Here is a 12,405-nt window from a genome sequence, read left to right on the forward strand (position 1 = left end):
TTTCTGGGACCAGAAATAGAAATGGGGATAGAAACAAATGTTTCGCATAGTTGATGAGTTATTGTAAGCTAGTTGGTCCATCTGAGCAGCAACTCCTTTAACTCCTGTACCTGTACAAATGCATATCTTTAGATCAATGCACAATCTTCCTAGATCCATAGAAAGCCTTACCCCAGTTGCTTTGTTGTTTGTTGATTTATCTCTCGTTAAAGGAACAAGTGATAGGAGGCATAAATCAGACATTCCCCGCTTTTCCAAAGCTGCTTCTTCATCACTGTCCATACTCCGACTTAAAAGTTGTTCATTTTCTGAGGAAGCATCATTTTCACTGGGGAAAAAGACACATTGTCAACAGGAAATATTAATGCAAAATAAATAATTTACATAAATATTTATCTATGCACTGAAAAATATTCTTCAATCTGCATCCCTATGTGGAAGTTAAACCCCACTTAGGCATAATGAGCTAAATATGTTAAACAACCCTTGATATTTACTCAAATAGTAACAAAAGAAGAATAGTAAAGGGGGAAATATTGGCGTCCTTCAAAACAGTCAGCTCCTATGATGGCAGATTTAGTGCACCAGTGTACTCTGCTTAAATATGTCAAATGATCTTTTCTCAGCCTTGACTGATGTTATTTTAATGTAGGACCAAATAAATATTAAGAGTCTCACAGAAATCTGAATGAGTTCCACCTCCCTCATTTTTGGTATCTCCCATATTGTGCCCAGTTCATATAATGAAATAATAGCCCACTTTGCCGTAACTATTGAACACTCAATACTCTCAATGGAAACACCTATTGGATAAAGTCTCTTTACAGAAAAATGCTGAGATGTTCAGCATGTAGAGTGGCAATAATGCAGCAACAGCACTTCCAATGTATCATGGCCACTAGCAACGATACTGGGTGGGTGCTGCATACGCCTGTGCACAAATGGACTGATCTCTCTGAATAATGGGAGCTCAGAATTTTGCAAAAACTTACTTTGTCGGAACTCTAGGTACATCTCACGATGTGCCAGAAGCATCATTATAGAATCCCTCCTGTGCAGAAAGAGGCCATTTGGCCAATCGAGCCTGCACTGACTCTCTGACATCTTATCCCTGTAACCCCACGTATTTACCCTGCTAATCCCCTAACCTACACATCTTTGGACACCTAAGGGTCAATTTAGCATGGCCAATCCACCTAACCCACACATCTTTGGAGTGGGAGGAAACCGGAGCACCCGGTGGGCTGCCATTCAAAGGCTGCTGGTGACCATTATAAACTGATGCTTTTCTGCTTTGTGGATAGAGACATTGGGGAAAGTTGTAGAATGAAAGTGTGCACAAATCTATTTAAAATTCAGAACTGGTATCTTGGACTGTATTGTACATCTGAAAAATGATTCCTGATAGAAATTGAGATATTATAATGAGAAAAATGGTATCTGTCATTCTAGCTTGGAGTTTCTTTCTCTCAAGTATTAAAAATGCAATCACAATAGTGAATCATTTCAAATTCAGGTGGAAATGCAACAAAAATGGTTTTCCACTATTTTCAAGCATCTTTCTTAATGGTAACATTCATAATTAAATTTATACTAATTTGCTAGATTTGTATGCTTATTGCTATTGCTTATTGCTATTTTAACTCTTAGGCTAACAAAAAATATGCAAAGCACAGAAATCGGTGCAAATTGACTAACCTTTTCTCAGTCTTAGGTGGAACTGCCTTCAGTTTATTGTCAAATTCATCTTTCTCAGAGAATATTACAACATTTTCTGTCAAAAAGAAGCAAAAGTTGATGCATGATCTAAAAGATAAATAGCATGAATGTAAGTAATTAAACAACGAGGGAACAGAGTTTTTACTTTGGGTAAAATTGGCATTCTGGGCACAAATTATACCTGATATTGAGCTAATTTTGACAAACGGCTCTTTTGTTCGAATGCATTTTGATATCTGTAAAATTAAAATCTGCCTTGAATCAATGCAATTGGGCAAAGTTTTAAAATGTAATTTTAAAAATATATGCCAAAAGAAATGTTCTTTGATGTATTTAGGATTGCTAACTTGACGCAGTTTGGGGGACAGGGAAAACTGGCATAGGGTGCAATTGGTGGCAGGCAAATTACTCCTGTGCACATCCTAGTGGCATGTAGGTTAAAGAAAAGAATCTCCAGGTCTCCAACCTATCTGTAGCAAGATGGGTGGCTGTTCGGTGCAAGGAAATGCCATAAAAGAACCAAATTAATATAGCAGAAAAACATGAGGGGTAATGCTTTAAAACACAACAGTACTGATATGAATTGGTGTTTAGTTTCAAAAGATGAAAAACCCAGAAATGTCAAGATTTTACAGATATTCCAATATACCATTAGGAGTGTTGTCAGAAATATGTCTAAGAAATCAACCCCATCCAAAACTTTACTTTGAAGTCTCAAAATCAGAATCGTTTTCAGTCATGACAACTCCATGCTTGTTAAATTGTGAAATAAATTCAAGTATCGACTTGACAGTATTTATATTCCAGGCTGGATTGGATGCTGTTAGGACATGATCTAAATAATGAACACATTTTACCTTGTATGTCTTTCTTGTCTTCTTGGTTGTTGATCTGAGCTTCGATGTGTTTTACAGATTGACCACTGCAACAAGCTAAAATACAAGAATGATTTTGTCAAAATAAAAACAACATTAAAAAAAGGTTGTTTCCTGAGTATAATACAGTACTGTAACATGACCATACTCACCCTGGGTAGAAGACTTTGTCTTTAAAATGTAGAAAAGAACAATCAAAACAATGGCTATGGCCATTATAAATATGGTAGACATGGCAATTATTAAAGCAGTGCCCAGGTGTCCTTGTCCTGCATGATTTACTAAACAAAGACAAAATTCAAGAAAAAACATAGAAATAACTGCATTTTCCTTGTAAATTATGAAGTTACAAATGTGCGAGGTATGAAATAGAAATTTGAGAGCACTGATTTCTGAGTTATCTAATTGATAGCATGACCAATGTTTTCCGTAACAACTAATGCAGAAATATACTCCTGCTCGACTACACAGACTCCTATCCCTCATCTGGGAAGAAGGGCGCATGCTGGAGGATGTCAGAGTTTCTGAGATCGTGATTGTATTCAAGAAAAGAGACAGTCCTTTTTGTGGTAATTACAGGAGAGTTCCCCTGCTGTTTGCTATAGGCAATGATCTTCCTCAACTGTCTCCTCCCAGTAGCCAAGAAACTCTTTCTAGAGTCGCAGTGTGATTGTTGCCCAACAAGTGGCACTATAGACATGATTTTCACTGCATGGCAAATGCAAGCAAGAGCACAATACATGGCCTTTTGTGACCCCACAAAAGTCTGTGACTCTGTAAACACAATGGCTGATGGAATATCCGTCACAAATTTGGCTGCCCTCAGAAATCTATCACCACCCTCCACCTACTCTGATGACAAGTAAGCTGTGATCCTCACCAATGGAACCACTCACAAACCCTATTTCAATGGAGATGGGAGTCAAACAAGGTTGTGTCATTGGACTAGCCCACTTCTCCACCTTCCTTACTACACCTCATCTCCAGCAAATTACCCATAGATGTGGGATAATGTACACAGCAGACTGGGAATTGTTCAACCTATGTTATCTTCAGTCCAAAATTACTCTCAACTTAGTCATAGATCAATGATGAAATTCTGGAAAACGTGGGCCATTTTCTGTATCTTAGGAGTCTCCTCCCAATGAAGGCAAACGTAGATGACAAAATTCATAATTTCCTCCATTTTGCCAATTAAGCCTTTGGCTGACTAAAGAAAAGAGTACCATAGAAACAGAGTAGATTGAAGCAGGAGGAGGCCATTTGGCCCTTCGAGCCTGCTCTGCCATTCATCATGAATTTGAGGAATTTACCATGCAGTAGTGAATCCCCCCGTTCCTACATGCTTTGGAGATTTGGACAACCTACACCAGGCACCTCAAAGCAATGGAGAAGTAGCCTTACAAGATCCTCCAAATCTGGTGACAAGAAAGGCAATTTAACAGCAGCATCCTTTCCCAAACCACTTTGCCCAGCATCAAAGCGTTGATCACTCAAAATCAGCTCCACTCAGCAGAACAAGTATCCATATGCCTGGCAACAGATTCCCAAAGTAACTGCTCTACTCTGAACTTAGTGGCAACAGTAGACCCCAGGAGGACAGCGGAAACACTTTCAGGTTGGTTTCTTCAATACTGAATGTTGAGAACTAAAAACCTTCTTCTTCAGCTGTGCCTTCAGTTCCCCATTCAGCCTTACTATTCCCCTCCCCTTCCTCAAGTGCACTGTACCACTTTCCCTTTCATGATAAAGTGCCCTGAGAGGTCTTCCTGCAATTGAGAAGCAGTATATAACTGCACTATATCATTGAACACTCAACTGAACTGCCCCCCTCCCCCCCAGAATATATATACATTTCATAGAATAGAAACCTACAGTGCAGAAGGAGGCCATTCGGCCATTGAGTCTGCACCAACCACAATCCCACCCAGGCTCTATCCCCACAACCCCATACGTCCACCCTAGCTAATCCCCCTGACACCAAGGGGCAATTTAACATGGCTAATCCGCCTAACCCGCACATCTTTGGACTGTGGGAGGAAACCGGAGCACCCTGAGAAACCCACACAGACACGAGGAGAAAGTGCAAACTCCACACCAATTGTGACCCAAGCCGGGAATCAAACCCAGGTCCCTGGTGTTGTGAGGCAGCAGTACTAACCACTATGCCACCATACAGCCTATGAACATTTAAAGATGTTTCAAGCACAAAGTTCTTAGTTTTTGAGATATTGAAACATCCTTAGGATGATATCATACCTTTGTGAGTTTCTTGTAGAATTGGAGAGTTTGCATTAATGGCTGAAGCACTGCTTGAAATACTTGAAGACAAAATAATGTCCAAGCCTATGAAACAATAAAACAATTGTTAACTTTTAATATAAAATCAAGACAGAATATGCAGTGTTCAATTATTTCATGTGCATTTTGCATCAATCATTTTTAACAGTTAAGCACATTTGGAAAACAAATGTCAATTTATTAAATATGAACTTTAAATCTCATATTTTTGGGCAAGAATTATACCTAAGTTGGTAGATTCCAGAATGAATCAGAATACTGATTACTGAAACATTAATTGAATGAAAATGGAAGGTATCAGAAACTACAATGTACATGTGATGATACACAATAGTGAAGAACTAATGACAGGTTAGTTCATCTTTACTTGAACATTCAAATAACATGACTATTACTATATACTAGTTAAAATTTAACTCATTTAATTTCAACAGTTTTACTTAGAATGTACAGAGAGGCAAATTTATCATTGAATAGCTTTTCTGAAATTTTTCGCTGCATTTTATTTTTAAAAATTCACTCATGGCATGTGGGCATTGCTAAAAACCAGATGGGTTGAGAGTTTCATGGCCACTATTATTAAAATTTGCTTTATATTCCAGATTTATTACTTGAATTTAAAATCCACCAGCTGCTGTGGTAGGATTTGAACCCATGACCCCAGAGCATTTGGCTGGGCCTCTAGTTTAATAGTCCAGTGATGTTACCCCTATGCCACCATCTCCCCAAATCGCTGCTGTTCTCTCTTCTTCAAGTAATTGATTCATTCATAAGTATGACAACTTTGTGTTTTGATTAGCTCTTAATAGTCTTTGAATTAGGATAATTTGATATTAAGCATATCCCTGTAGGGCTAGCTAAGTCTCTTCTACTGGCAGTCATTGTTCACATGAGCAGCCTTTCTTTCACACAGGAATGAGTGTAACATTCCTTCATACTCAAGGTGGAAGTACCAATGTAGTACGAAGTTGTTTGTGCTTACGATGCACCAACAAGGGCAGATTTCCCTGTGCGCTCTTTCGCATCTCTGCTTGGCCATTTACAGAGACCTGGGAGTAAGGCCATCTGTTTTCTTTGTGAAGAAGGTTTGCATGGCACAGAGAAACCCAAAAAAGGGGAAAAAAATAAAATAGCACTCATATATATGCACCTGCACCCAGAACGGATAGAGTAGTTAAATATTTGACTCCACCTCTGGCTTAACCACACAATTGCTCAAATGCCCAATACGATAAACGTGCATATGTTATTGCATAAATATTACTGTATAAACTTTTGAATAATGTGTCAGTGGGCCAAAACTTATTTATTCAGCAATGTCATTTGGAACAATGGTATGTTGGGCATGGTTATGTAAATCTTAGATTATTTCTCGCTGTTTTATATTATCATTCAAAGAAAAGATCCCCATGCTGCGAATAAAAAGTCTGACTTCTAGAATATTTAAAGCCATTAATTTTAAACAGAAAAATATCTGGAAGGGTTGCTATTTTGGATAAGGACCCTTCATCAGAACACAGTGCTTACAATGTAGCAAAAACAGAAAATGCTGGAAAATCTCAGCAGGTCTGACAGCATCTGTGGAGAGAGAATAGAGCCAACGTTTCGAGTCAGGATGATCCTGCGTCAGGGCTGCTGAGATTTTCCAGCATTTTCTGTTTTTGTTTCAGATTCCAGCATCCACGGTATTTTGCTTTCAGCAAACAATGTAGGTTCTGCTTGTTCTTTTTCTCCCTTTTGAGGACCAATTACTTATTCAGCTTATTTTTTTGTCAGCATCTAATGGAGTGAATCAGTTACCCTTTGCTTAACCTGCTTGGTTTTAATTTCCTTTCTCTTTTCATTTTTGACCAGCTGTACCTGCAGACTTCAAGGTCCCTTTACCTTCCATTTTTCAGTTTCTCATCTTTTTCTTTGTGTCAGTCTCTACCCTGTCCTTCAGCCTCAAAAAGTAACACATTGGTTTGTTTTAAATGCTTTTTTTCGATAGTCTCATTGATCTTTTACACTGTCTAACAATTTTTTATTAAGCAGTTTGCAAGTCATTCAACCTATTATTTATCTCTTTGTGAATACAATATATTTCTCTTTCATTTCAGTTTCTTTCTGAAAGACGTGCTGAAAGATCTACTAGTTAGATGCATTGACCCGAACAGGCGCCGGTGTGTGGTGACTAGGGGATTTTCACAGTAACTTCATTGCAGTGTTAATGTAAGCCTTATTTATGACTAATAAATAAACTTTAACTTTTACTTCTTCAAATGTTAATAGTTACGATAAAATTTACACCTATCTAGCTATTCAATAACATCTTGTGTTTCAGATTTCCAGTTTTCCCCTCCTTTATCTTTTTAAATGATTTCATGCCCTCTCTGTTTAATTCAACCCAAGGTTCCTAAACAAAAAGGATATTTGGTCTGCTGTTGAACCCGGTAGGTTCCAGATTTGAGTCCCGCTCAGTCAGAGTGACAGCGAGGTAGCTACGTATAATTGCGGGTTTCCTGGGCTACAGTATTGGGCTCGGATAGAACTAGACTAATCTGTGATGTGAACTTTGGTCAAACCTTCTGTGGAATTCTGGCTCAATGCAAAATTACATTAAAGGAGGAAAGAAAATTGAAATAGTGTAATATACGTATATATGTTTGAGAGGTAACTTACAGTCTTTTGTCTTAGGAGGTGCCAGTGCACAGGAATGGCAAACCTTTGTATAGGTGTTTCTTGATCTATTATCTAGGATATAGTAACTGTAAATAAAATCACATATATAAGTTAACAAAGCATTCTTGGCACAAAAATGGAATTTCACAGGTAACAGTGGACAAAATAAAGATTACATCAAAAGTACTGAACAGCAATTGATAAGTAAATCCTTTGTCCAGGATACAAACATTAAGAATTCACTTTATAGTACCAATGTTTTTGGCAGATGTTAAAACAGATCTTTTGGCAAACAATGTCCAATGAAGTTCTGACAGCTTCTTTTAAATAACTGTTGCACAGCTCCTCAGTAAGGCATCCAGAGAATCACAGACACCTTACCGAGCTGCTTTCGCATGGAAGTAAACAGGGTTTTCTGACAATAGCCTTTGAGGTAACTGCATGCTGGGTGAATGTCCAGATAATTCTGAAAACACGCTTCACATTAATTTCATCATTGGTCGGTATATGTCAACTGTGGAGTCAGAATCTCATCATACATTATTGCATCTGATCATAGCAACAGCCAAGAGAGGGACCAAAGACAATTAGGAAAAGAAATCACTACTCCCAAAACTGTGATCATCTGATATCACTCGAGTTTGCGGATGACACGAAGATGGCTGGACTTGTGGATAGCGAAGAGCATTGTCGGGCAATACAGCAGGATATGGATAGGCTGGAAAATTGGGCGGAGAGGTGGCAGATGGAGTTTAATCCGGATAAATGCGAAGTGATGCATTTTGGAAGAAATAATGTAGGGAGGAGTTGTACAATAAATGGCAAGTCATCAGGAGTATAGAAACACAGAGGGACCTAGGTGTGCAAGTCCACAAATCCTTGAAGGTGGCAACACAGGTGGAGAAGGTGGTGAAGAAGGCATATGGTATGCTTGCCTTTATAGGACGGGGTATAGAGTATAAAAGCTGGAGTCTGATGATGCAGCTGTATAGAACGCTGGTTAGGCCACATTTGGAGTACTGCGTCCAGTTCTGGTCGCCGCACTACCAGAAGGACGTGGAGGCATTGGAGAGAGTGCAGAGAAGGTTTACCAGGATGTTGCCTGGTATGGAAGGTCTTAGCTATGAGGAGAGATTGGGTAGACTGGGGTTGTTCTCCTTGGAAAGACGGAGAATGAGGGGAGATCTAATAGAGGTATACAAGATTATGAAGGGTATAGATAGGGTGAACAGTGGGAAGCTTTTTCCTAGGTCGGAGGTGACGATCACGAGGGGTCACAGGCTCAAGCTGAGAGGGGCGAGGTATAACTCAGACATCAGAGGGACGTTTTTTACACAGAGGGTGGTGGGGGCCTGGAATGCGCTGCCAAGTAGGGTGGTGGAGGCAGGCACGCTGACATCGTTTAAGACTTACCTGGATAGTCACATGAGCAGCCTGGGAATGGAGGGATACAAACGATTGGTCTAGTTGGACCAAGGAGCGGCACAGGCTTGGAGGGCCGAAGGGCCTGTTTCCTGTGCTGTACTGTTCTTTGTTCTTTGTTCTTGAGTTAGCCTCATAATTAATGACCAATTAACTGATTTTAATTCAAAATAAATTATGGTGGCACGGTGGCACAGTGGTTAGCACTGCTGCCTTACAAGGCAGGGTTCAATTCCGGCCTTGGGTGATTGTGGAGTTTGCACGTGCTCCCCATTTTGCGTGGGTTTCCACCGCGTACTCTGGTTTTCTCCCACAGTCAAAAGATGTGCAGATAAGGTGGATTAGCCATGGTAAATGTGCAGGATTACAGGATAGGGTGAAGGGGAGGGCCTCGGAGAGTTGGTGCAGATTCGATGGGCCAAATTGCCTCTTTCTGTACTGTAGGGATTCTATGGTCCTATGGCAGTCCTTTGAGTAATGATCCATTCTCAATAATGGCCAAAATATTGTTACTGGAACAATATCCAATTCGACCCAACCAAAGCAAAGTTCTGGTGAGAGAAATAATGCTGAGATAATGGGATTGATTTGGATTTAAATCTTTTTGTCTGATCTGATCTATAGCAATTTTGTTTTTGTGGTGCTAAGTAACTACACATGGAGATGATAAGCTGAGAATAGATTTCCAGAAGCCTATAATTTTAGTGCCAGTGCTATTGCAATCGTTACTGGAAGCAATGTTTATTTATCTTGTATGGCTACTTTCCCTGTCTGAGATGAACTATTTTATCAATAGTCTTTCTAATTCCTTTGATCAAAATCTGTTCAATGACAATATCAAACTTGAGCTGATTCAATGTCAAGATCTCTGTGGTGAAATGTTTCTTTTGTTCCCGACTCTCCAATGTATTGGGATCAGAAAATAAATGAAATGAGAAACATTAGGAGCCCTTTGTGGTTGGTGGTATTAGAGCTGATGCCAGACCACAAATGCATGGATGGCCAAAGCTGATGGTGTTAGATTTCTGCTTCATGCAGCAATTTATCAACAATCCAACTGCCAGAACAACTTGTGATTATTGTCCGAATCGCTTTCGTGAAAGAGCCAAGACACAAGAAGACTGAACATTCCCTGAAATTGGCCACTGAAATGGGCTTATTGCAGTTTGTTATCCAAATGCTGCACAGTGATGTAGAAACAAAGCTTGTCGGCCTTTTGGCTAAGATCAAGCGTGGTGTTGACATCCTGCACTTGATTGAAGTCATGACGTTAAACTGAGGCTTCATTTGGAGCAATTTTTTAAAGCGGCATCTCGGCCTTTTGGCTAAGATGCAAATGAGATCAAGACTTGGAGAATGTGCAATGCCTGCTCCAATCAGCTTGGATCATGTAGATCAAGCCCAAGACAGGAAGTGAGTGGCCTGTCTTGTCAGCTTGGATCGGGAATGTATCACTTGCTGAGACTCTGAATTGGACTTTGATTGGACTGAATTGGATATAAACAAAAAAAAAACAAAGTTAACTAAATTATTCATATTTTCTTACTCCTGGAACAGTAGAACCTTTACAAGCATTGAGTACACAGAGATAATTCAAGAGAATGCTGAATGCAGTGTTAGAATATGAATAGGCTCAATCCAATGTTTGATCAAGAACTCTTGGAAGTGTGAAAAAAGAAAGATAATTGGTGAAAGATCCAGGCGGAGATATCCAAAACAAAAGGATTTGAGAAACAAAAGAAATAATGCAATTAAACAGCAGTGGTACAGAATGAAGCAGGTGAGACTGAGACGGATAGATACAGCAGAAGTGAGACAAACAGACAGTTATCAAAAGGAAAGAGATCTTGTATGAGGGACAAAGAGAATGAAAAAATATAAAACAAAGGAGAGATTATGCCAGAGGGATGAGGAGGATGTAATAGAAGAAAAACTATGGGGTTTTCTGGACCCATGAAATGGGTTTGGAGGCTGGGGGATCTGGGAATATAGTGGGAAGCTGGGTTGGGATGTCTCTCTGATATATTCCTGTTGGAACTTCCCAGGGGATGGGGGGGGATTGGGGGGGGGGGGGGGGATTGGGGGGGGAGGATTGACGGGAGGGATGGAGGGGTGAAATAAAGTCAGCAGCCAGCTTCAACAATGCAGGCGGCCAATTACATCATTTCAGGACCCAATTAGGGACCAATTTCCAAAAGAAATGGGATCTTTCCACCTTGGTAGTGAATCCTTTCACTTGCAGGGCCTGTCATCTCTCTGGAGACATCCTCCTGGTAGCAGATTGAGGGACCATTGAAGCTTCCTTTCAATTTCTCTCTCCACAATGATGACCCGGCAGCTGTGGTCACACATTTTAATAACTTTAGAAGTCTTTAGAGAGTGCCTCCACCTCCTAATTGGATGGGGCTCTTGGAGATCATGTAGCTAGGTGAGACTGGGACGCCATCTGAGACCTATCTGGTCCAAAGTTTGCTGGAAAGTTCATCCATGTGTCAATATGAGACAATATGAGGAAAAGGGGCATTGCCCCGACTCTGAATCCATCAACCTGTCAAGAATGAGGTATGTTTGCTGATGAGAAGGCAATGCCCACCTGTTCCAGATGCCGCCTACTTATAATATGCTAATGGCATATGTTGGATCACAGTTCAGTTTTGAAGTATGAATGGAAGGAGAAAGTCTAGTGATGTTGCATCTGTTGGTACCAACCACTGAGCAACCTAATCAATGGTAATAAAAAGAATCCCTGCAGTCTAGTCAAAAAGAAGAATGGTACAATATCTGTTCGTTTTGGCCACACAGAAATTCCATAGATGACCTGTTTGCGATCCCATCCCTTTGAGAGCTCAAGCTCAGCTGTGCATGTAGTTGCCGAAATTCCTGCTTCCTCTAAAGAGAACTGCATGTGGGTGTTGGAACAGCATTTGCTGTGCGCTGGTTATCAACTAATGAAGTTTGACCTTCTTAGTAAGGACATCAGATCTCTGGACAGGTGGAAAATATGCTCATTCTATCACTCACCTGAACTTGACCCAAAAATAAATCTCCCCACATATTGGGGAGGGGAGGGATAGAGATAAATACAATAGAAGCAAAATCAAGTCAGGGATAAAAGAACTGGCATTAATAGGAGAACAGAGGAAAGCTGAACTGAAGAAGCTCTGATCAAGCATCGTTGAAAAAGATGGCAGGACACATTACAATTAGTCTGAATCCTGGGAAACAGGCAAAAGGAGAAATTAAAGCTAGAAGGGTCTGAACAAAAATTGAAACTTTATAGTCGAAAGCTATAAACGTGAACTGTGACAATGTTGTCAAATGGATGCAAGATATTCTAACTAGACTTATAATAAATGTGAATCTTGCCTCCAAATTATAGAAAGATTTAGTATCACAAAAATTATTTCATGTGTGGACTTGGCTCGGG

The 12,405-nt window shown here is 39.9% G+C and overlaps 1 protein-coding gene across 1 annotated transcript in view; it reads right to left on the bottom strand.

The window, feature by feature from the left end:
- The window catches only part of edar (ectodysplasin A receptor), a 41,504-nt gene that overhangs the window by 6,752 nt on the left and 22,347 nt on the right, over positions 1-12,405 (bottom strand). Inside the window, exons 4-9 of the mRNA XM_078222818.1 lie at positions 7,557-7,642; positions 4,854-4,940; positions 2,747-2,875; positions 2,577-2,651; positions 1,699-1,774; positions 172-328 (exon numbers count right to left, since the gene is read on the bottom strand). Coding sequence (XP_078078944.1) covers positions 172-328; positions 1,699-1,774; positions 2,577-2,651; positions 2,747-2,875; positions 4,854-4,940; positions 7,557-7,642 — 610 coding nt within the window. The remainder of the gene's footprint in view (positions 1-171; positions 329-1,698; positions 1,775-2,576; positions 2,652-2,746; positions 2,876-4,853; positions 4,941-7,556; positions 7,643-12,405) is intronic.

Source organism: Mustelus asterias, chromosome 10, assembly GCF_964213995.1.
Source record: "Mustelus asterias chromosome 10, sMusAst1.hap1.1, whole genome shotgun sequence".
NCBI lineage: Eukaryota > Metazoa > Chordata > Chondrichthyes > Carcharhiniformes > Triakidae > Mustelus > Mustelus asterias.